Source organism: Bos grunniens, chromosome 8 (genome assembly GCF_055505025.1).
Source record: "Bos grunniens cultivar Pamir isolate PY7600 chromosome 8, Bosgru_T2T1.0, whole genome shotgun sequence".
Lineage (NCBI taxonomy): Eukaryota > Metazoa > Chordata > Mammalia > Artiodactyla > Bovidae > Bos > Bos grunniens.
In genome coordinates, this window is record NC_141172.1 from 78,016,757 (window position 1) to 78,039,586 (window position 22,830).

The window sequence follows — 22,830 nt, forward strand, 5'->3', positions numbered from 1 at the left end:
TCCTAGAAAATTGATCAGAAAGTGAATTCCTGTACACACCCTAACCCAACACATGCATAGCGGCCCCTACTATCAAATCTCTCCAGGGTCATGAATGTACACTGACACAGCATTATCACCAAAAGTCAGTAAGAGTTTTTTGCCCCAAGTCATATGTGGGGGAAACAATGTGTATATTCTATGGTAAAAAAAGAATCCATTATCACCCAAAGTTTCAATAAGAGTTCATACTTAGTGCTGTATGTGTGTGTGTGTGTTCAGTCATGTCAGAGCCCACCAGACTCCTCTGTCCATGGGATTCTCTAGGCAAGAATACTGGGGCAGGTTGCCATTTCCTACTCCAGGGGATCTTCCCAACCCAGGGATCGAACCTGTGTCTCTTGCATTTCCTGCATTGGTAGGTGAATTCTCTACCACTGTGACGCCTGGGAAGCCTGAACGTTTTATGGGTTTTTACAAATTTATAATGACATGTAGCCACCATTATAGTATCTCTAAATATCCTCTGTGCTCCGCCTATTCATCCCTTCCTCCCTCCAGCCCATTGGTCACTGATCTTTTTACTATGTCCATAGTTTTACCTTTTCTAGATCATTATGTGGTTGGTATCATACACGCAGCAGTGGCCCCCAGACCAGCGAATCCATTACCTTTGTTCCCTCCCTGCCCGTTTTCTCCCCACACAGACTGAGAGAGGGGAGGAATCTAGGGTGGTACGTGGTTACAGAAGGGGTTTTTCTATTACAGGAGCAGAAGTCTGGTCCAACTTTCAGGTGCTGGACTCTGACTGATAAAGAGATTTTCTCTAGAATATGAGGTGCCCAGAGCTCCTTTTCCCTATGCTGGAGACTGAAATTTTTAACAGGGGACAACTGAGAAAGCTCCACTGGGTATCTCATCTCAGAGCATCGAAGGATGCAGGGCAGCGGACTTCACAGCTGCCCTCACTGAGCATTCAGGCAGTTAATGACCTATTGGGCATTCGTGTCAAGAACTGATTATATCACGTGTGAGGTTAGTCTGACACCTTTCCTTGACCTGCCCTTGAGTGCGAGCAGCCAGGCATTGCTCTCCTGAAGGTTCTGCCTTCTCGCCTGAAGATGATGTTTGGTCACCCCTTAGCCTACTTCCCTCCAGCTGAATAAACTCCTAGTTTTCCTGACCAGGACGGTGGGTGATATAAATGCAAAGCAAGCTTGCTGGTAATTTCTGAAGACCCCAAGAGGATAACTCTCAGAATGAGACCAGTTCTGATTGGTTGAGTTTTCATTAGCAGAGATCGTTAAGAGCCTGACCCATGAGGCTCTCCGCTGGTGTGAGCCTCAGATGTGTGGGTGTGTGGTCTTCCCAGATGCTATTAGTTGCTGCTGTCTCTCCATGGTGGTTTACTTTATAAAGATCACTTTGTGTTCCTTTTCTGCAGAACCTATTTTTTTTTCCTCCAGGGTAATTCCCACTTAAAAATAACGTGCAACTTTAGTGATTTCATTTAGAGAGGTGATGAAGTGACCACTAACATATATTTAGCAAATTGATAAAAACTCTTCCACAAATTCCTCAAAAAATAAACATTCCTATCTTCAAAAGTTTGACCAGATACAGCCCATGAAGAACTAATCACTTGAATGTATACTTTTTGTCATTTTATTGCTCCAGGATTCAGTTTTATTCAAGTTACGGTGATAGGCAAAGGTTAAAATATGACCCCAGGGCAGAGAGAGAGGTCATTCACTAAGTCATTGCTATGGGATAGAGGTGGCATATCAGACCATCAAGACCAAAAAGGAGTTTCTGGGAGCAGGTAAGGTTGTCTTCGAAGGATACTTCAACATCAGGCCAGGCTAGGATAAGAGTAACTCGGGTTAGTTGCCCTCTGAGTTGGGACAGCACTTGGAGGGTAGAGCTAGAAGAGCTTAGAGGAGGCAACTGCAGAAGTTTGAGTAAATGTGCAAGGAGGCTTGGATTATGTAACAGTGGACATGAGAACGTGGGCACATTCAGGGCATGCTTTGCAGGTCGACCTGAAAGAACCTAATGATGACTTGTATATGGGCAATGAGGGAGAATAGGGAATCAATGGTGAATCTTAGCTTTGAACAAAAATATGGTGGTCAGTGTGCTTCCCTGGTGGCTTAGATGGTAAAGAATCTGCCTGCAATGCAGGAGACCTGGGTTTAATCCCTGCCTTGGGAAGAGTCCCTGGAGGAGAGAATGACAATCCACTCCAGTGTTCTTGTCTGGAGAATCCCATGGACAGAGGAGCCTGGTGGGCTACAATCCACGGGGTCGCAAAGAGTTGGACACAACTGAGCAACTAACACACACATGCACAGAGTGGTCCATGAAGATAGCGCTGATATTTAGGGAAGAAGAAGGGAGAGACAGGGATTCAAACGGGAAAGAAATTTGAGGACATTTAAGAGTCGGACAAGACTGAGCAATTAAACTGAACTGAACTGAACCTTTAGGTAAGCAGAAGACACAGTACCATTGGAAAGGGGCACAGATTGTTTTGAAGTTCAACGTTCTTAAGTTGGGAATCATTTCTGATCTTTTTCCCCCAGTGTTCAGTTAATTTGCAGTAGCTTGTTTGTTCTGTATAAACCTTGCCCTTCTGTGGAGTGTTCTTGTCTTCATCTCTGAAGACAAATTCAGGACTGAAGAGAATTGTTATCCCCGAGTCTGTGTTCACAGAGGAGATTAGGAGTGCTTGAAGACCTTTATGTGTTTCATGCAAGCTATTTCCGTAAATGGAGTCAAGTAGATATTAACCAGTAAATGTCATATGCTAAATGCCAATGATCTGTACCTAAATGGATGATTTGGTATAAACAAAATATAATTGGCAGGCATAGAGACCTTGGGAGGGAATTTGCAGGAAAAAAAAATGTCATAGTGGGTTGACTGAGGGATTGAGAGGCAGGAAGCAAAATACACAAAGAAGGAATAGGAACAGACAAGCATTAAGGACACCAAGGCTCTGAAATCTTTTCCCAATTCCCAATATCCCTGGTGGGATACCACCAGGGTAGTTTTCCTCCTCAAAGGAAGCTCAAACTTTTTAGTAGTCAAGGGGTGACCTCAGCAGAGATGTAATCATATAACTGATGGAATATTGGGGGAGTCATCAGGAAAAACAAGGTAATGTGGAGGGCGCTTCCTACTTATGTACTGACAGAGAGAAGTGTGCTGGGACCATCAGCATAAATCCCAAAGTTCAACATCGTGGGGGCTATAACTCAGGGTCCTGAGAAACTCAGGAATGCGTCTGTGCTACTTAAGGGACTAGAAGTTAAAGAATCTCTCTCCTGCCCCCTCCTCCTTCCATTGACAGAAAGAGCAAGGGACCCATGTAGTCAGACTCATTTTGTTTCCTGAATCCATCACTTTCTGGAAAAGAAAATATCAGTTATCGCTGTCGAGTTGTGTAGATCGGGGAAGTAGGGATTTCCTCCTGAGCAGAACTCAGAGAAAGTGGCTAATTGCTTTAGCTGGCTTGCCTGGCTGGTCATCCACCAGGTGGATTTGGGAAAGTGGTGCAAAACAAGGGGCAAAAATCAAAGAGACAAAGACAAGATTTGTGGATTTGGGCTCTCCCATTGTCACCTCAGACTCTGATTCTGATTGTGCACTCAGATGTCTCTCCTTAGTGAATAGCAATGATAGTTAGGTCATAGGTTATGTGTTTGCTTTAAAACAATGTTAAGTAGCTTGCCTTAAAATACTATCTGGAATGTAGCATATTGTTTAGATATAGAAGTTAAGGTATAGATACAAATACACAGCTATAGACATGCCACTCAGTGACGCTGTGCCCTTACCTAAAACCCCACCACTGATGACCCCAGTAACATGCCACACCCATTCCTACCTATCACCCCCCTTGCTATAGTCACTACAGCCACAATGGTCTCCTTACTATCCAAACAAAGTTTATTCCCAACTCAGGACCTTTTTATCTGTTAACTCTAGTCCCTGGAAAGCCCTTCTTCCTGATGTTTGCATGTCTTGTTCTTTCACTTTTTTTCCAGATTTATGCTGAGATTTTCCCTGCTTAGAATACCCTTTGCTGAGCTTCCTGTGTAAATGATCACTGCCCCTCTAGCCTATCCATCTATTCATCTGCTTTTTTTCACAGTGTTTCTCACCCTTGGCATTATCAGGCATGCTGCTGCTGCTGCTAAGTCGCGTCAGTCGTGTCCGACTCTGTGCAACCCCATAGACGGCAGCCCACCAGGCTCCTCCGTCCCTGGGATTCTCCAGGCAAGAATACTGGAGTGGGTTGCCATTTCCTTCTCCAATGCATGAAAGTGAAAAGTGAAAGTGAAGTTGCTTAGTCATGTCCAACTCTTAGCGACCCCATGGACTGTAGCCTACCAGGCTCCTCTGTCCATGGGATTCTCCAGGCAAGAGTACTGGAGTGGGGTGCCATTATCAGGCATAGATATCTGTTTATTGATGTATGGCCTGTACCTCTCATTAAACTGAGGGCTTCATGAGAACATGGAGCTAATGGACGTCCCACCCCAGTGCCCACAACGTTGCTCAGGACCCGATCCAGGTAGCTTAATAGATTGTTGCTAAATGGATGAATGATACCAAAACAAACAAATGATCATCAAGTCGATGAAACAGATCAATCTCCTCTGTGCAATGAGGGTTTGAGAATCCAAAACATGTCATAATAGCTTTTTAAAATATTATCTGCCAAGATGGAAATGGATAGTCCTTTGAAAATGGGGGTTTGGCTTTTAGCTGAATTTCTCCAGGCTTTGGTTACTCCAAGTGCTCTGCTCAGGATTTAAGGCTATGCAGCTACAGAAGTAGGTGAGAATCAGAGGGTAGATGATGCAGGAGGCAGGGTCATGCTGAGTAGGGGTTTGAGGGCTTTAGACCTCCTCTCATCAATCTCTATCTGTCCCCTTACTTCCCCAGCCACGGAGACTAAGTATTAGTGGTATATCCAGGACAGCTTCTAGTCCAGCCTCTCCCACCTGTGTCTGCCCCCAACCTCTCCCCCTCCCCAAAGGCCCCTCCCAGAGGGAGGTTCTGATGAGGCCACTTGGGGGATACTGTAAGTAAGATGGCTTCATCCAGAGAAGTTGGGATAGCCAATGGAACATACCTCAGGGTAAGCAAAGGGATGGGAACCCCCGGGACAGGACACCCAGCCCTTTGCCTCTCTGACTCCTCCCCACACCCTCACACCCTCTCCTCCACTGAGGTGTCACTTCAACTCATTAATCTTCAGGCTTCCATGGCTTTTTTTGGTAACTGGTCCCATATGTTCGTTACTCTGTGTACAACACATGTCTGTTTCCATTCCTTATTTGCAGTTTAAATTAGAAACGGGTGTTGCTCTCCAAGCAAATTGGCTACTGTCCTTTCCCTTCTGTCCCCTGTACCCATCTGGGCTCCAAGGACTCTGTACCAACAGACCCAAGGAGGGTTGACAGGAAGATGCCTTTGAGGTTTTGGCCCTTTTTCTTCTTCTTCCATATTTATTTCATACTGTAGTGTCTATCTACCAAGACTATGCCCCTGGGGAGCCAGATGCAACTGTTTTATTTAACAGATATTTGTTGAGCATACAGGCACTGGCTAGTGCTTTCTTTAGGAAGTGTGCATCAGAGGCAGAGGGAGATGCCAAGCATGTGACCATACACATACGCACATCAATGCTACTGATTGGTACTGTGGGACTCCCTGAGAGTTCAACTTGCTTTTAAGCATCAAAAGTACTTAAGTTTAGTCCTAATGGACACATAGAAGTCAGCCAGGTAAAAATTGAGAAGCTGCATGTGTGAAGGACCTATGATGAGGAAGCGCTAAGGAAATTTAAGACCAGATGGAGGTTACTATCAGAAAAGGGGTAAAGAGAAGACTGGGGAGGGAGGAACTGAGAACAGCTAGGGTGCTCTCAGACACTCCAGTGACATTTCATTTTATCCTAAGGGCAATGAAAAGTCATTGGAGAGTTTATAGCAGAAAAACAAATGAGTTGATACAATTAATATTTTAAGACCATTGCTCTGGCTATTGTATGGACAGTGGTTTGGAGAAAGTTGTTAAGAAGGGAAATGATAATGCCGTGGATGAAAATCCGCCTGCCTATACAGAGGACATGGGCTCAAATCCTGGTCAAGAGAAGATTCCACATGCCATGGAGCAACTGAGCCCATGCACCACAACTGCTGAGCCTGAGTGCTGCAACTACTGAAGCCGGTGCATCCCAGAGCCCACCTACAACAAGAGAAGCCACTGAATAGAAGCTTGTGAACCATAATGGAGAGTAGCACACACCCCACCCCACTTCACTGCAACTACAGAAAGCCCAGACAGTTCAGTTGCTCAGTCATGTCAGACTCTTTGCAACCCCACGGACTGCAGCACGCCAGGCCTCCCTGTCTATGACTAACTTCCGGAGTTAACTCAAACTTGTGTCCATTGAGTTGGTGATGCCATCCACTGTGTCCCCTTCTTCTCCCACCTTCAATCTTTCCCAGCATCAGGGTCTTTTCAAATGAGTCAGCTCTTCACATCAGGTGGCCAAAGTATTGGAGTTTCAGCTTCAACATCAGTCCTTCCAATGAATATTCAGGACTGATCTCCTTTAGGATGGACTGGTTGGATCTCCTTGCAGTCCAAGGGACTCTCAAGAGTCTTCTCCAACACCACAGTTCAAAAGCATCAATTCTTCGGCGCTCAGCTTTCTTTATAGTCCAACTCTCACATCCATACATGACCACTGGAAAATCCAGAGCTTTGACAAGATGGACCTTTGTTGGCAAAGTAATGTCTCTGCTTTTTAATATGCTGTCTAGGTTGGTCATAACTTTTCTTCCAAAGAGCAAGCATCTTTTAATTTCATGGCTGCCATCACCATCTGCAGTGATTTTGGAGCTCCGAAAGTCTCTCACTGTTTCCACTGTTTCCCCATCTATTTGCCATGAGGTAACGGGACCAGATGCCATGATCTTAGTTTTCTGAATGTTGAGTTTTAAGCCATCTTTTCCACTTTCCCTCACTTTCATTAAGAGGCTCTTTAGTTCTTCTTCACTTTCTGCCATAAGGGTGGTATCATCTGCATATCTGAGGTTATTTATATTTCTCCCAGCAATCTTGATTCCAGCTTGTGATTCATCTAGCCCAGCATTTCTCATGATGTACTCTGCATATAAGTTAAATAAGCAGGGTAACAATACACAGCCTTGATGTACTCCTTTCCTGATTTGGAACCAGTCTGTTGTTCCATGTCCAGTTCTAACTGTTGCTTCTTGACCTGCATACAGATTTCTCAAGAGGCAGGTCAGGTGGTCTGATATTCCCGTCTCTTTCAGAATTTTCGAGTTTGTTGTGATCCACACATTCAAAGGCTTTGGCATAGTCAATAAAGTGGAAGTAGATGTTTTTCTGGAACTCTCTTTCTTTTTCGATGATCCAACAGATGTTGGTAGTTTGATCTCTGGTTCCTCTACCTTTTCACACAACACAGCCAAAAAAAAAATAATGGAGAAAATAAATAAATAAATAAATAAAAGGAGAAAAGTGATGGAGCAGTTAGGAAGCTGACACAGTGACCGAGGGAGGGAAAGTACCCAACCAGGAAATCAACATAGGGGTGGAAATAAATGAAGAGAGTTGAGATGTCTTTTGAAGGATATCCTCAGAAGGACTTCTTAGAGTTCACCAACCCCTGACTGCATGCTTCATGCCTTCCAGGAAGGGATAAAAGTGATGTCTCCCACTCTCAATCTGTGGCTAAGCCACTGATTCCATTCCATCACATGCTGCTGATGGTGATTCCTGACTTATGTGTCCTCGGCATCCCTGTGTTGGCTCAGCTTGTGGTTCAGGGCAGCTCAGGGAGATCAGATGTGTAAAGTGTTTGGCTGAGCCTGTAGTGCATGCTATTTGGATTTTGACCATTGGCCAGAAAGCTTAACACACCCTTGCCATCACAGCCTGTATGGAGCAGTGTGACCAACTCCTTCTCAGGAAACTTCAACAGAGACTCAGGACCTTGATCTTCTTTGACAACCTTCTCTCCTGCCCTTTCCCAATACTCTCCCTTTCCTGTGACCCTCTGGACACAGTGGCAAATGTTCAGGCACCCTAATGTCAACTTCTAAATGGAAGGGGGCTGGAAGCAAGAGTAAATTAAGGAGTGGACAGAAAGGCACCAGTGTCACAAGCCCTAGCTGTTGTTAGCATCAATTCCCCACCTTGTGTTATGATTATAGAACAAGCTCCCGAGGGCAAGGACCTAATCTCATCCAATGCTGTTTCCCCACAGTGCATGTAGTACTTAGATGTAAGTGAGTTGATATGTACTAAAATAAAGCCACGTGGATTGGGTGTTACCACATAAGACATTTAATTTCAGCTGCCTCACTGGAGCCTCACAGATAATGACAGGGTCTCTCTTCTATATGTGAAAAACCTAGGGCTTCGAGGGAGGTGATGCCTTGGCCAAAGTCACATGGAGAGTCTTGTCAGCACCAGAGAAGACCCCCGGGCTGTGATGCAGGACACCATGCTGGGCACCCCCAGGAGGGAGTGTCTACATGGACCACAGTAGGAAAGGGGCCCCTCAGGCCTGTGTAGGATCCTGGTTCAGGCTTATTGTTGTCATCCCAAAGCGATTGCTAGAATATTTCTTTTTGCCTATTTCTGGCCACTGGGCTGTTTACCAGCTTTTCTAGAACTTAGCATGTTGGGAAAGGGTATAGGCTTGATTCAGGCTTCTAAGATTTCATTACTATGTATATGTGATGAAAGATACTATGATAGGAAGTATTTATTTACACTCACTTAGTAACTAGCTGAGCTAGAGCAAGAAACCAGATCTGTTGACTCTGCTGCTGCTGCTGCTAAGTCGCTCAGTCATGTCTGACTCTTGGCGACCTACAACACTTTAATTTCTGCCACCAATGCCTCTCAAACAAGTATCTGCCTAGACTCTGGACACAAGTTGGCATGTCCAGAACAGGAGTTCATGAAGGTACAAAATCAGCATGGCCCAGGTTTCTGAAGTATCCATTTTAATACATGACTTAGGGAGAAATCATCACTTTTCTTAATGTGCTGTGGAATCAAATGCAACAGTGATTATATAAGATGTTAAAGATGAAATAAAGTCTTTATTTATCTTTAAATTTCTTTAAAGACTTTAAAGAAATTCCACAGTGGCCCTAAGCACCTTGTGCTAGGCCTGGAGACACATGGTCCTAGTTCCTCCCCAACCGCTGGTCTTTTACTTCTTTCTGCAGTTGTAGGTGCTTTGGTGCGATGGCTTAAGAGGCATCCAGAGACACTGATTTTCCATTACACTCAGGAGCCACTGTTATTAACTGTTTGCTGTCCATTCTGATAAGAAAAGCTGCTGGTCAGAAGCTGAGTTTCAGTTTCACAATCACAAAACAGCTGTTTCTTATAATATGTGCATTTTCTATGGGTATATTTTATCTGTAGATATGTTGGGAGAGGTACGAAAAAATGAAATTTAAGTGTGAGTATTGTCTTTAGCACAGAACATCATGTACAGCATGAGGACTCAGTAATTGAGAGTTACTTGTATTACATGACTTCTTAGCTTTCACAATCATCCTAAGAAATCACAGTGTCTATTATAACCAAGGTCACAATTGCTGCACATTTCATATATCACAGACATAGCAGAAAAGGACCCATAATGATGCCAGGCAGGCATTCAGAGCTCCCTGGAGAAAGTAGCTTTCCCATTAATGTTACATTCACGTGGACACAGACATCAGTTTCTGTATCAGAATGAACTGGGAAGAAAGATAACTTACTCATTTTTAACGGGCTCTGGTGTATTAAGTCCTCATCTCTGGTTAATGATGGAATGTGCATTCTGACAGGGTCCTCAGTGTTAACTAACAAGCTGGAGTTAATGGTGGAACAGATGTGTGGTGTCCAGCCAGAAACCTTATTTCCCCATGTACTAAACAGAATGCCTTGAGAATAGCAAGAATCACAGTAGCTACCACTGATACTGAGAATGCTGTTTGTAGTACAGAGAAGCTTCCCCCCCTCCCCACACACTGTTGGAAAATCACTGATTTCTTCCTTTACTTAAAGTTAGCTGGAATCCAGCCTTTCTGAGTTATTTCCATAGAAGCAATTTCACATTGGAATTTTGGAACTAAACCAACATACTGTGACCACCTAGATAGTGACACAAATCTATATAGTTTCTGCTTTCCTGGTTGTCTTTGCTCATGACTGGTCAGTCTCTGTTGGCTTTTCACTATGAAAGGATGCAATGCTTTGGTCTCAAGTACTAAAGAGTCAGATGATCTCTTGGGCTAAAACCCATAATGCTTAAGAGGCTGTAAGCTCAGTAATATTGAACACTAAAATAATGGCAGGATGAGGCATGTATTGTTAGAATGTACAAGTTCCCATTGCTGAGTGGTGTAGGGGTACAGGGACCACACGTCAGGCTGCCTGCTGTCTTCATTCTTTCCAAAGGCTTCATCCTCCCATTGATTCACCTGGGAAACTCCCCATCAAAATGGATAAGAGTTAGTGGGGTAAGGAGTGGGGAGGTAGCCAGAGAAAGGGGGATGTTAAGGCAATGGCACCCCACTCCAGTACTCTTGCCTGGAAAACCCCATGGATGGAGGAGCCTGGTAGGCTGCAGTCCATGGGGTTGCTAAGAGTCGGATACGACTGAGTGACTTCACTTTCACTTTTCACTTTCATGCATTGGAGAAGGAAATGGCAACCCACTCCAGTGTTCTTGCCTGGAGAATCCCAGGGATGGGAGCCTGGTGGGCTGCTGTCTATGGGGTCGCACAGAGTCGGACATGACTGAAGTGACTTAGCATTAGCATTAGCATCACTGTTTAATTTCACTTTATTGATAAAATGAAGAATCCTCATTTCTAGATCCCAATGTGATTCTTAAACATGGTTTAAGCTTAAAAATTGCAGTTTTAAGCTTTACTGAGAGAAGACTTCTTTGCTCCTGATTGGAGAGAATGTAAAATCAAGTGAAAACTACACTCACTTCTAAGACTAGGGTGGTTGGCTCTTGAAACTGTATAGAGAGCACAAGCAGGGGCAACAGGACCCATGAGGGATGTCACTTGAGGTGACATGGAGTCTGGGAAGTCCTTCTGCCTTTATCTACAAATGATGGGGAAGTCCCAGGGTCTGCTTACTCTCTCTTAGCTACCCCCAGAGGAGCTGGGGTGGAGTTGGTGGACAAGATGAGGACTGAGATTGCCCTGAGGTTTGCAGGGAAACAAGCTGAATCGGGGGCTGTTATGGAACAACAGCATCTGCTAAGTTCTGGAATCAATTGATAACAGGGAAACTGTCAAGATCTACCTAAGAAGGGAAGAGAGCAGTGGCTTGGGCCTTCACTTGCAGGCATGAACAAACTGATGTGCGTGTGTGCTAAGTCACTTCAGTTGTGTCCAACTCTTTGTGACCTTATGGAATGCAGCCTTCCAGGCTCCTCTATCCATGGGATTCTTCAGGTAAGAATACTGGAGTGGGTTGCCATGCCCTCCTCCAGGGGATCTTCCTGACCCAAGGATTGAACTTGCATCTCTTGTCTACCTGCCTGGGAGGTGAGTTCTTTACCACTAGCCCCACTTGGTAAGCCCTGAAAATGTTGACCAAGGACTACAGATCTGCCTTCTGGCCCATAATTGTGCATCTTCTCATTTGGGGAGCTGTTCTTGCTCCTCCTGGGAGTGTTCTGGAATCAGAAGGGGGAACAGTGGCAAGCAGAGTGTTGTGGACTGAGTGTGTCCCTCCCCACCAAATTTAGGTCTTGAAGCCCTAACCCCTATGCGGCTGCATTTAAAAACAGTCTCTGAGGAAGACTTGAGGTCAAATGAGGTCACAGAGTGGGGCCCCATCAGCAGGATTAGTGTCCTTATAAGAAGAGACATCAGAAGTTCATACTCTCCCTGCAGTCACACAAGCTACACAAAGTTGCTAGGAAACCAGAGCTCTCACCAGAGACTGAACTGGCTGGAAACTTGATGCTGGGTTCTAGTACTGTGAGAAAATAAATGTCTTGTTTTAGCTCCCCAGTCCATGGCATTTTGTTATGGCAGCCTCAGCAAATGAATGCAGAGAGCCTTTCCTAGCCCTGAGTCTGACTCCATATCAGACTGGAGGCAGAATGCTTCTGGAGAGACGGGTCCTGGTGTAGACTCTGCCTTCTAACCTGTGTGGTCTCTGGTAGGTCACATTGCCTCTGGGACCGGAGATTCCTCATCTCTTAAACTGAGATGAAAGGACATGCTTGGCTTACTCCAGAAGATTACCAGGAAATCAAATTCTTAGTGTAACAACAGCTAATATGTTTTGAACTGTTGTTATTAATGTGTACCAGGTGTTATCCTGAGAGCTTTATGACATATAGTTAAATTCACCTTTTTTAGTGTACAGTTGTGAGTTTTGGCAAACAGTCATTTAACTGCCACCACAATCAGAGTTCAAAACGTTGTCATCACCACCCTCAATTCCCTCATACATCTGTAAGACAAGCTCCCACCCAAATTCCCAGGCCCTGACAACCATAGGTTTTCTAGGCCTATAGTTCTATCTTCTCAAGAATGTCATACAAATGGTATCACACTGTGGTACCACAAAGCTTTTCTAATATCAACTCATTGAATCTTCACAAACATATTCTGAGGTATGTACCTTTATTATACAATTAATAGATATGGAAGTGCTATGAAAAAGCAGAAAATGTATACAAACAGAAGGGATTTTCCCACTATTTATATTATTATTTCATGGTGAACAAAGACAAAACGAATTCTCATTGGGAAAAAATATTCAGAAAATATTTTGACTAACCCAGAAACCACATGACTTGAAATTAGTGTCACACCCTCTATGACCAGATTGATAAAAGATAACGGAAGATTTTCTAGGCTGTAAGTGACAGCGATTTCAGGTGAGGCAATAATCATTTCCCACTGGAAGAGAGAGGGTGACCAGGTTATCCCCGGCACTCCTCCTGACCCCATTCATTCATGGCTGTGTTCATGGAGCTCTGTTCACTCACAACATCTAGGAAGGGCTGAATCACTTCCCATGAAGTATCCTCTGGTTTGGTAGCCACACACCACAAAAGCAGCCATCACTCTTTGTAATAGGAGATGTGATCCTGGATATGGTCATAAAGTGTTCACAGTCTGACCACAGCAGTCCCAAGTTCTCCAAGGAGAAGATTTTGCACAAATTGTTTCTCTCTCTCTTTTTTTTTAACTTCCTATTACAGATGCAGTACATAATAAATAAATATATAAGGTCCAACTATTTCTTAAAATTTACAGATATCATGAATTTTTAAGGAACAGCTCAGGAGAAACTGCAGAAACAAAGCAAGTGGGTGTAGAGTGTGATCAGGAGATCTAGGAGTTTCTTCAATATTTAATGCAGCCAAAAGCCTCTGACAGCTAATCATCCCTTAATGGGGCTTGGCCTTTGGCCTGCCTGTTTCTAAGGGAGTAAAATGTTTGGCTTCCAAATGAGTTATCACTCACTCACTAAAGACCACAAGTTGAACGTGGCCTCCCAGGCATCGTTGATCTTTGCTCCTTGAGTTTAGAAGGTCCCACATTAGCTGTGTTGTTGTTGTTTAGTTGCTAAATCATGTCCAAGTCTTTGTGACCCCATTGACCACAGCCCACCAGGCTCCTCTGTCCATGGGATTTCCCAGCATTGGAGTGGGTTGCCCTTTCCTTCTCCAGGGGATCTTCCCAACCAGGGGAATGGACCCACATCTCTTGTGTTGGCAGGCAGATTCTTCTTTACCATTGACCCACTTTATTCGCCTTTAAATTCACCTTTACAAAGCCAGCTGGGCGCTTGCTTTGGATCTATAGAGGGGCTCCAGCCTGCCACCATGCCTCTGAGATTCATAGAGGGGAGAGTAAGCATCACTGTGGTTGGAGAATGAGCTGTGGGGAGGACAAGAATGATGCTTTGGGAGATAAAAGAATTAGGCAAAACAAAGGGCAATGTTGGCATTTGAAAGGGGACTAGACAAGTGAAATTTGAGAGACGATTCAGAGCAAGGGACTCAGAGATAGAGTGGGAGGATCCACACTAAAATAGATGCTGTCAGAGAAGAGGAGACAGTGAGGGAGCAAGGAAGGTGGTAGATGAGTTTTACGTGACGCTCAACAGGAGAATGAGAGCTATGCTTGTTACCTCCTCTCATCAACCAGTGTACCTGGAAAACAGATCGCATATTCCTCTTCAACTTGTACCAGGGATAAAGATACTTTGTGTGTTTGTTAAAAAAAAAAAATAAGAAAGAACCTAAGCTCCAAAAAATAGTGGATTATTATTGCTGCTGGTCACCAATTCATGTCTCCACTTGCTCAGCAAGTTCTTTGACCTTCCTAAATCCTAGTTTGCCAGTGTAGAAAAATAAACCCATTGCACGTTAAGCGATGGGGAAATTTCCACAATCTATAACCTAGTGACCAAAGAGTATGTACCCAAAGAGTATTTCTTGGGTAAGAAATAAATATTGTAGTTAAACTGATTGGATGTGTCCAAGTTGATTTAAAAATAGTAAAATTATTGATTTCTGACACAAGACAGTTACGAAGGCCCTTTTAGGATTTTGTCCAGGATTTGTTGTTCAAACACCTTTCAAACACATAGATTTAAAGGATGCTTAGGTCTAGGTGTTTCTCCAAGAACAGTTTACTTTTTTCACCAGATCATCCTATATACATGTCACCATCAAAATTATGAGGTGTCATAGAAATAAATATTTAGAACCAAACAAACAGTTCTTTTCATAGATGTTTTAATGACAGAATCCATTATTTTCCATAACTTGATTTACTTTAGGCAGTATGGAATTTTTTTTTTCCCTTTATGGACACTGGCTCCAGACATTGTTCTGATTAGCTTCACTGATCTAAGCAAGTCACAATGATTAGCAGCCTTGATGGCCAGCCAGTCTTTCCTTTTCCATCATTTAACTTTCCAAGTCTAAGGCTCTGTCCTTTTTCTCCAACTTCAGAGGATATGAGATGTCAGTCAGCATCTTACAGAGCAACATTCCCTCATGTTATTCATTATGACATCTTCCTAAACTTCACTCCCAGATCAACTAGCACAAAGTCCGCACCGTAGACTCCCCCATCTACTGTACAGATGGTAATGTACAGAATTGTACATTAATGTATAGGATGTACAGAGGAATGAATGGGATTTCATACACAGCTTAAAGAGTTTTTATACTCCCTGTGAATACCAGTATTTTGGATTACATTTTATTAAGAAGTTTTGAATTTCACTGAATGGTTCTTATTTGGGGTGTCTATTAGGTTAGGCAGTTTCCAACCATTTAATCTAAGGGCAGTTCTATGACGAGTTTAGAGAAGTTATTGGCAAATGGATGGGAAATTACTGAATGCTGATCTCTTTGAAGGAACATATTGAAAATTCCTCCCCAAATATCAACACTCAGAAGAAACTCGAAGACATGGTCTGCTTACCAACCAATGTCCCCCAAGTCTTGCCAGCCGTTAAGTGATCGGCAGCCTTCCCTCTTGGGCATGTGATCCATTAGCAAGAATAGGGAGTGCCCTCAGTATTACCAGAGCTGTGCTAAGGGGTGCTGGGTTCCCTGGCACTTAGAAATATCGCTGAGCTATAGCAGGGAGGATAAGTTCCTTGAAGTGATGGAACTTGAACTTGTCTTTAAGAGACATTCCAGAGCAGGTAGAAAAACAGATCAAACTTTCCAAAAGGCATGAGTAGGTTTGGCCTGGGTGAGGAGCCACAGCTGTTTGCTGGCTGAATTCAGGGCATGAACTGGAGATTGCAGAAGCCTGAAACACAAAGTGAGCCATCAGAATGAGCCACAGGGTGTCCTGGGGGAGGGGTTATGTGTATGGCTCTAGATAAGCCACTCCAACTCTCTGAATTTAGGGGCATTATTTATAATATGAAGGCAAGCCGATGTCTCCTCAAGAGGGTAATTACTGGGCTCAAGTCAAACCACTGAGCAGAAATTCTTTGTAAAGGTAAGCTGCTGTGTGGTGACAGATGATTATGGTGGGAAAGTAGTGGCAAGTGGTTAATTACAGAGCGAAAATTCCAGTCTCTTGGGTTGAGGAAAATAAAAACTGTAAGCCAAGTCAGCTCTCTAGTTAAGTGGATTTTCCCATGTTGTATCAGCTCCTTCTGGTACATTTAGTGAAGAGCACATTCCTGACCAAGGTTGATCACTGGAAGGTCTCTCCTGGCATCACTGTGTGTCTGGCAATCAGAGCAGCAGTTCTGACTCCCCATGTCATACTTGGGATCACTTTCCATCTCACAAATATTTAAGCAAGAGTGTGAGGGCCAGCTGCCAAGTTGCACAATACAGGACAAATACCTCATTGTGTTTGTCGCTGCACAGTATGTGGTGTTGTGAGATCCAAAACCACCCGGTGACTGTGACTGGAATGCGACGGTATTCTGTAACCAGGGTGGCTCTTTCTTTTTATTTTTGGGGGGCCACTTTTGTGACATGATCCAAACTCCTGAGAAAAGGTGGCAAAACAAATACTCGGATATGTTCTAAGTGGGTTTAGAAAACTCGTGAACCCTGTCTGAACTTTTATTAGAAGCTCCCACCACTGGCCCATTTGACATTAGAACAAGGAAAGCATTATTTATAATGGCATGTGTGAAATCTCAGAGGGGGTTCTTGGAAACATTAGAGTGAAAAATCTGTCCCAAAGAGACTGCAAGTGTAAAATAAATGATCAGATGGGAAAACATGTAAATCAAAATTTGAATCCTTTTTTTTTTCCTCCGTTAAAGGACACAGGAGCCTTTTCTTTGGCTATGAGCAACACAGGACAGAGAACCTGTGAGAGAAGTGGTTGTAATGAGAGGTGCCCTACAGTACCGGTCACTGCAGAGGGAGGACGTGACCACCCTCCGTGGGAAACCAGTAGTGTTGACTCTTCTTAATGTATCTAGAATGGCTGCTTCCCACTGAGAGAATAAGATAATAAAGGCTCCAGAGAAAGAAGCAACACCTAGAAATAATTTAGTGCATTAAAATTCATAAAGAGCCCTCACAAATATTGTCTGCTTGAGTATTTAGCTTATGATAACCCTGCTGCTGCTGCGTCGCTTCAGTTGTGTCTGATTCTGTGCAACTCCATAGACGGTAGCCCACCAGGCTCCTCCGTCCCTGGGATTCTCCAGGCAAGAACACTGGAGTGGGTTGCCATTTCCTTCTCCAATCCATGATAGTGAAAAGTGAAAGTGAAGTCGCTCAGTTGTGTCTGACTCTTAGTGACCCCATGGACTGCAGCTCACCAGGCTCCTCCATCCATGGGATTTTCCAGGCAAAAGTACTGGAGTGGGGTGCCATTGCCTTCTCCTTATGATAACCCTAGGAGGTATATATTCTTTGTTACCCACATTTTATAGTTGAAAAAACTAGGACACAGAGAGGTTTGGCAACTGGTTAAGTTTATCCAGCTAGGAAATAGTATATGGAGTAGTATGTATTGGAGCCCAGCATTTCATTTGTCGCATGTGGGTTAGTTCCCAGACCAGGGATCAAACCTGTGCCCCTTGCAGTGAAAGTGCAGGGTCTTAACTACTGGACCACCAGGGAATTCCCTATTTTGCTTTTTAAGTGCAGGGTCTTAACCACTGGACCACCAGGGAATTCCCTATTTTGCTTTTTAAATTGAAGTATACGCATTCTATTTGTCTGGTGGTTTAGTTGCTTATTTATGCCTGACTCTTGCAACCCCAAGACTGTAGCCTACCAGGCTCCTCTGTCCATGGGATTTCCCAGGTAAGAACACTGGAGTGGGTTGCCATTCCTTCCCCAGGGGATCTTCCTGACCCAGGAACTGAACCCTGGTCTCCTGCATTGCAGGCAGCCTCCGGCATTGCAGCAGATTCTTTACTGACTGAGCCACCAGGGAAGCCCTTCTATTCTTATACAACATAACTAATTGATGTACTGCAAAATGGTCACCACAGAATAAATCTAGTTAATAGTTGTCTACTTAATATAGGTCAAATTTGTTTGTTGTTGTGAGGAAAACTCTCAGGATCTACTTTCAAATATGCAATATAGTATTATTTACTATAGTCACCATGCTGTACATTGTACCCCCAGGACTTATTTTACAGCTGAAAGTCTGGACCTTTTGGCCCCCATCTAAAGTCATGAGTTGAGTATTGTCCACTGCACCACAGCTGGGAACACACAAAGAATACAAAAGCTGCCATCTTCATAGTTTAATGTGTCCCAAAGTGGGATTTTTACTGTCTAGTTCTAGGAATGTATGTAAGTGGCTCTTTCTCTCTCTTTCTCCCCTACAAAACACATTTAAATTAATTCAGTTCACTAAGTTAAACAAAGTTAAATCTATTCTTTCTGCCAAACTCCTGGGACACTTCAAGGGAATTCTGTTCATTGTGGATCTCCAAGAAATAAGGAGGGTTACAGATTATGGTATATTTGACACCTCTGACCTAGGAACACATGTGGAGAGAGTGTGTGTGTGTGTATGTGTGTGTGTGTGTGTGCATGCTCAGTTGTGTCCAACTCTTTGCAACTCCATGGACTCTAGCCCTCCAGGCTCTGCTGTCCATGGAATTTTCCAGGCAAGAATACTGGCCATTTGTTCCTCCAGGAGATCTTCTCCACCCAGGGAATGAACCCATGTCTCCTGCACTGGCAGGCGGGTTGTTTACCACTGTGCCACCTGGGAAGACCCTGACCTAAGAGCAGGTGTGGAGAGCTAGCTCTTAATACTTTGAGGGTGAAGTAGCCAAAAGAACACCACATTGGTCCATAATTATGGATATTATGGATATTATGGAGAAGACAGGATTTCCCTGTCTTCTCTTTACTGCTGCTGCTGCTAAGTCGCATCAGTCGTGTCCGACTCTAGTGACCCCATGGACTGCAGCCTACCAGGCTCCTCCATCCAAGGGATTTTCCAGGCAAGAGTACTGGAATTGCTACCAGCAACTGCCATTGCTACCACAGATCAACTATTCATTGGATGTATTCTTGCCTGGAGAATCCCATGGACAGGGGAATCTGGCAGGCTACAATCAATGGGATCACAAAGAGTCAGACACAACTGAAGCAACTGAGCATGCATTATCTGATTTCAACATTTTTCTAATTCTAATTTCAATATTTCAATTTCAATAATTTCTCTATCCCCATACAAGATAGAATTATGTCTTTTCACTAAAAAGCTAGGCAGAGACCTCTCACTCCATGTCACTCTGCACCACGTAGCTCCCCACACTGCCTCCCACATTGGTGCTGGGGTGTGGGCTGCCAGCACCTGGGGGCCCATACCAGCTTGGTGTCCCAGTGTTTGTAAGTATCTGAAAATGTTGGTAGATTTCCTTTCCCAAAGTCCTGGGTACATGGGGTTTCAGGGTTGCAGAGCTGAGTGGATATCCATCAGCCAGAAACATGCCCACGTGGCTGTCCCACTATGACCACCAGCATCCCTTCTGCTCAACCTGGGTTGTACAGGTTGTGTTTTGGACATCAACCCTGGTGGTGAGTACCATTATCACTTACAGGCATGTCCAGGCAGCTCCATGAGGGAAATCAGTGTCATTTACCAGTGACTGCCTGCCCCTGCAGAAGGAGGAAAGAGTGATGAAATTGAAATCTGATGGAAGGCAACAAGCCCACACTCAGCACCTGAACTTTGGATGCATTTAAACCCTGAAGAGTGAAACTACAGGGGCACCCTAACCCTGTGCCGGCAAGTTACGTCTCCGCTTGTCACACCCGTATTTTTCGTACAGAGAAAGGAGGGCACCCTTTCACATGTGCACTTTCTTTGCTAATAAGAGCATCATTTGAAATTACCAACAAATTAGACATCTCTGACACTCTCCACTCCTTGGACTTCAGAGTGGAGCAGCATTTTTTAGGCACCGTTAGTCCATTTTCTTCCCTTAATGAGTCAGAAATGAGAATTATTATTGTTGTTGCTTGGTTGTGTCAGACTCTTTTCGACCCCACGAACTGCAGCACTTCAGGCCTCCCTGTCCTTTACTATCTCCTGGAGTTTGCTCAAAGTCATGTCCATCGAGTCAGTGATGCCACCCAACCATCTCATCCTCTGTTGTCCCCTTCTCCTTCTACCTTCAGTCTTTCCCAACATCAGGGTCTTTTCCAGAGTCAACTCTTTACATCAGGTGGCCAAAATATTGGAGCTTCAGCTTCAGCATCAGTCCTTCCAATGAATATTCAGGGTTAATTTTCTTTAGGATTGACTGATTTAATCTCCTTGCTATCCAAGGGACACTGAGAATTGTAATTGGGCAGAAACTCTATGTGGCATTGGTCTCAGAACTCAGGGGCTGGCAGTTGTCGGGGGAGTCTAATTCCTGAAGTCCTATGAACGCAACCACTGCCCCAGTGTCCGCTTGGCATTTGGGCAGGTAGTGCTGGGGTTCACCAGCATGAAAAGTGGGACCTGCACCCACAGGCCGATGGTGCATAAATCTGATCTCGGTTCAAAAATCAGATAGCCTTGATGGGCTACAAGCCTATACATGGAATTCTTACATTTTCTCCAGGAAGTAGGAAATAATAAATCTCTTTGGTCAAAGTTTTCTTCACCTGTGCTAATGCTGTTGCCATGTAATGCCTCAGCCTTGGCGTTTTTACTAAAATGGGCTTTTCAAAACCCATACTTGTCTCTGAGTTTAAGCTTGCACTCCTCATTGCACTGCGGGCCAATAATCGAGATATGAGTCGTTGGGGCAAGGAATAACCACTTTATTCAGAAGGCCAGCCGACCAAGAAGATGGCAGGCTCATGCCCCAAAGAGCCGTCTTGCCTGTGTTAGAATTCAGACTTTTTTATACTAAGAGGGGAGGGGATAAAGTCAAGCATTTCCTGGTTCCCATCTGCCTCTGGAGGGGTGTGTTAAATTCTTCCTCCCAGCAGTGGAGGAAGGGCCTGGTCGGGATGTTTCCTGTGAATTAAACAAAGGTATTTTAGCTTAATGCTCATTAGCTGGGAAGCAGGATTCCCAGAGATGGGCCATTACATATAATTTAAGCTTATACGCAGCATCCCTTTAGTGATTAACTTGTAATAGAATACAAAATGTTCTTCCCTATTACATACTTACCAATTTACTTTTGTAAATCACTTCAATTGAAGTGCCATAGTAAAGTCTTGAACTCAAAGACCTGATTTCTTTGTGTCCATAGCAACCTGAACCTCAGTTGCCTCATCTGTAAAATGGGAATAGTCATTTCAGCCCTGACCATTGCTGGGTTGTGACAAGGATGTTCAAGACAGCTCTGTGTGATCTCCTGACAGTTTAAAGCATAAGGAAGCTGTGGCTTTGCTAAGGAAACAGAGTCCCTTGGTGGGTCATTTTGGATCCTGAACCCTCATTATCTTGGCCAAAGTTATCTTGTTAATTAGACAATCAAGTCATTCTCATACCAGAAAGTATGTGCATTTGTGTTTTATACAAGATGAATATCCACCCAATCACCATCTCTGCCCCTATATAGTTTTGAGAAAGAGAATTGCAAACAGTATGAGAAAAAATACTTTGACCACTCTTTGCCCTCTGTCTCTGTTGCTTGAGATGATAAATTGTATTTCCCTTATGCCTTATAAACAGTTAAAATTAATAAATACAAATAAAGGGAAAAAATGCACCCCATCTCCCTTCCACACTTTTTCCCCTGATGATGGGAACTTGGTTTTCAGGTGACTGATGCCGTCCTGCTTACCCCTTTTCTGCCAGGTTGGTGGCCACACAATGCTGCCCATTCGCTGGATGCCCCCAGAGAGCATCATGTACAGGAAGTTCACCACCGAAAGTGACGTCTGGAGCCTGGGGGTCGTGTTGTGGGAGATCTTCACGTACGGGAAACAGCCCTGGTACCAGCTGTCGAACAACGAGGTGCGTGTGTGGTGAGCAGCACCAAGATGCCTGGAGGACTGACACTAAAAGATATCCCTGGGCTGGAAGCCAGGAAATGCTCTCCTGTGGCGTCCCTGTGGCTTTGTTGGGAGCAGCACCTCCCCATGGCCTGCCATGTACCTAAGTATCATGGTCACTCTCCAAACGTAAGAGTCTGGAAAGAGAAAAGCACAGCATTTGCTGATGTGCCTGTGATTCTCTGGCGCGGGGATCCAGGAGTCATTCCGTGCTGTTCATCTAGGAAATTGATAGCAGATGTGGCATTTTGGCACCCTGAGAGTCCAGCTAGCTTTTTGGTATTATTCCAAGAAGCTTTCAAGCTTCTCTCCTTTTTTGCACATTTCACTGGTACATTACTTCTAGTGAAAAACTCAAGCATTTTGTTTTTCTTTTCTAATCCTTTTGCAATTATGTCTATATTTAAACATTACTTCTTGGTCAGGCACCTCACTTCTTCAGGTCCAAGTCTGTCTTTTATCCAATGCCATTATCCAAAATGACTGCTAATTTCTGTACCCTGGGACTCCCTGGCACAAAAGTGACCCTGGTTCCATCTCAGGCCAGTACAACTGAAACCCATTGGAATTCCAGGGTGTGGTTTGGGAGGCTTCCATCTAGATAAATTATTTCTCCACCACTTTGGTGAAATCAGTGTGACTTGAAAAATGGATATGAACCCATCAAGTTAATCATGATATGCAAACCTAGAACAATTGTCCTCTTCCTTCTGAAAAAAAAAAAAAGAAAGAAACACTAAGTGGGTTTCTTTAAAGTAACCCTCTCTTTGCACTGACATTTATTGCATCCACATTGTTTTTCCTCTGGTCTGACCCTGTCTCTG

General features: G+C 44.0%; 1 protein-coding gene and 2 long non-coding RNA genes across 9 annotated transcripts in view; 1 reads left to right on the forward strand and 2 right to left on the reverse strand.

Moving 5' to 3' along the window:
- Positions 1-22,830, forward strand: part of NTRK2 (neurotrophic receptor tyrosine kinase 2) — a 408,111-nt gene that overhangs the window by 380,902 nt on the left and 4,379 nt on the right. For all 7 annotated transcript variants that reach the window (XM_086414414.1, XM_086414413.1, XM_086414416.1 and 4 more), the window contains one exon: positions 21,810-21,968. In XM_086414414.1, coding sequence (XP_086270540.1) covers positions 21,810-21,968 — 159 coding nt within the window. The remainder of the gene's footprint in view (positions 1-21,809; positions 21,969-22,830) is intronic.
- On the reverse strand, positions 14,811-20,512 carry LOC147367510 (uncharacterized). Its single transcript, XR_015169199.1, has 2 exons — positions 19,604-20,512; positions 14,811-15,860 (listed from the first exon to the last, which is right to left on the reverse strand). It is a non-coding gene; the product is annotated as an uncharacterized LOC147367510 (long non-coding RNA).
- On the reverse strand, positions 20,803-21,931 carry LOC147367511 (uncharacterized). The gene is made up of 2 exons (XR_015169197.1): positions 21,796-21,931; positions 20,803-21,017 (listed from the first exon to the last, which is right to left on the reverse strand). It is a non-coding gene; the product is annotated as an uncharacterized LOC147367511 (long non-coding RNA).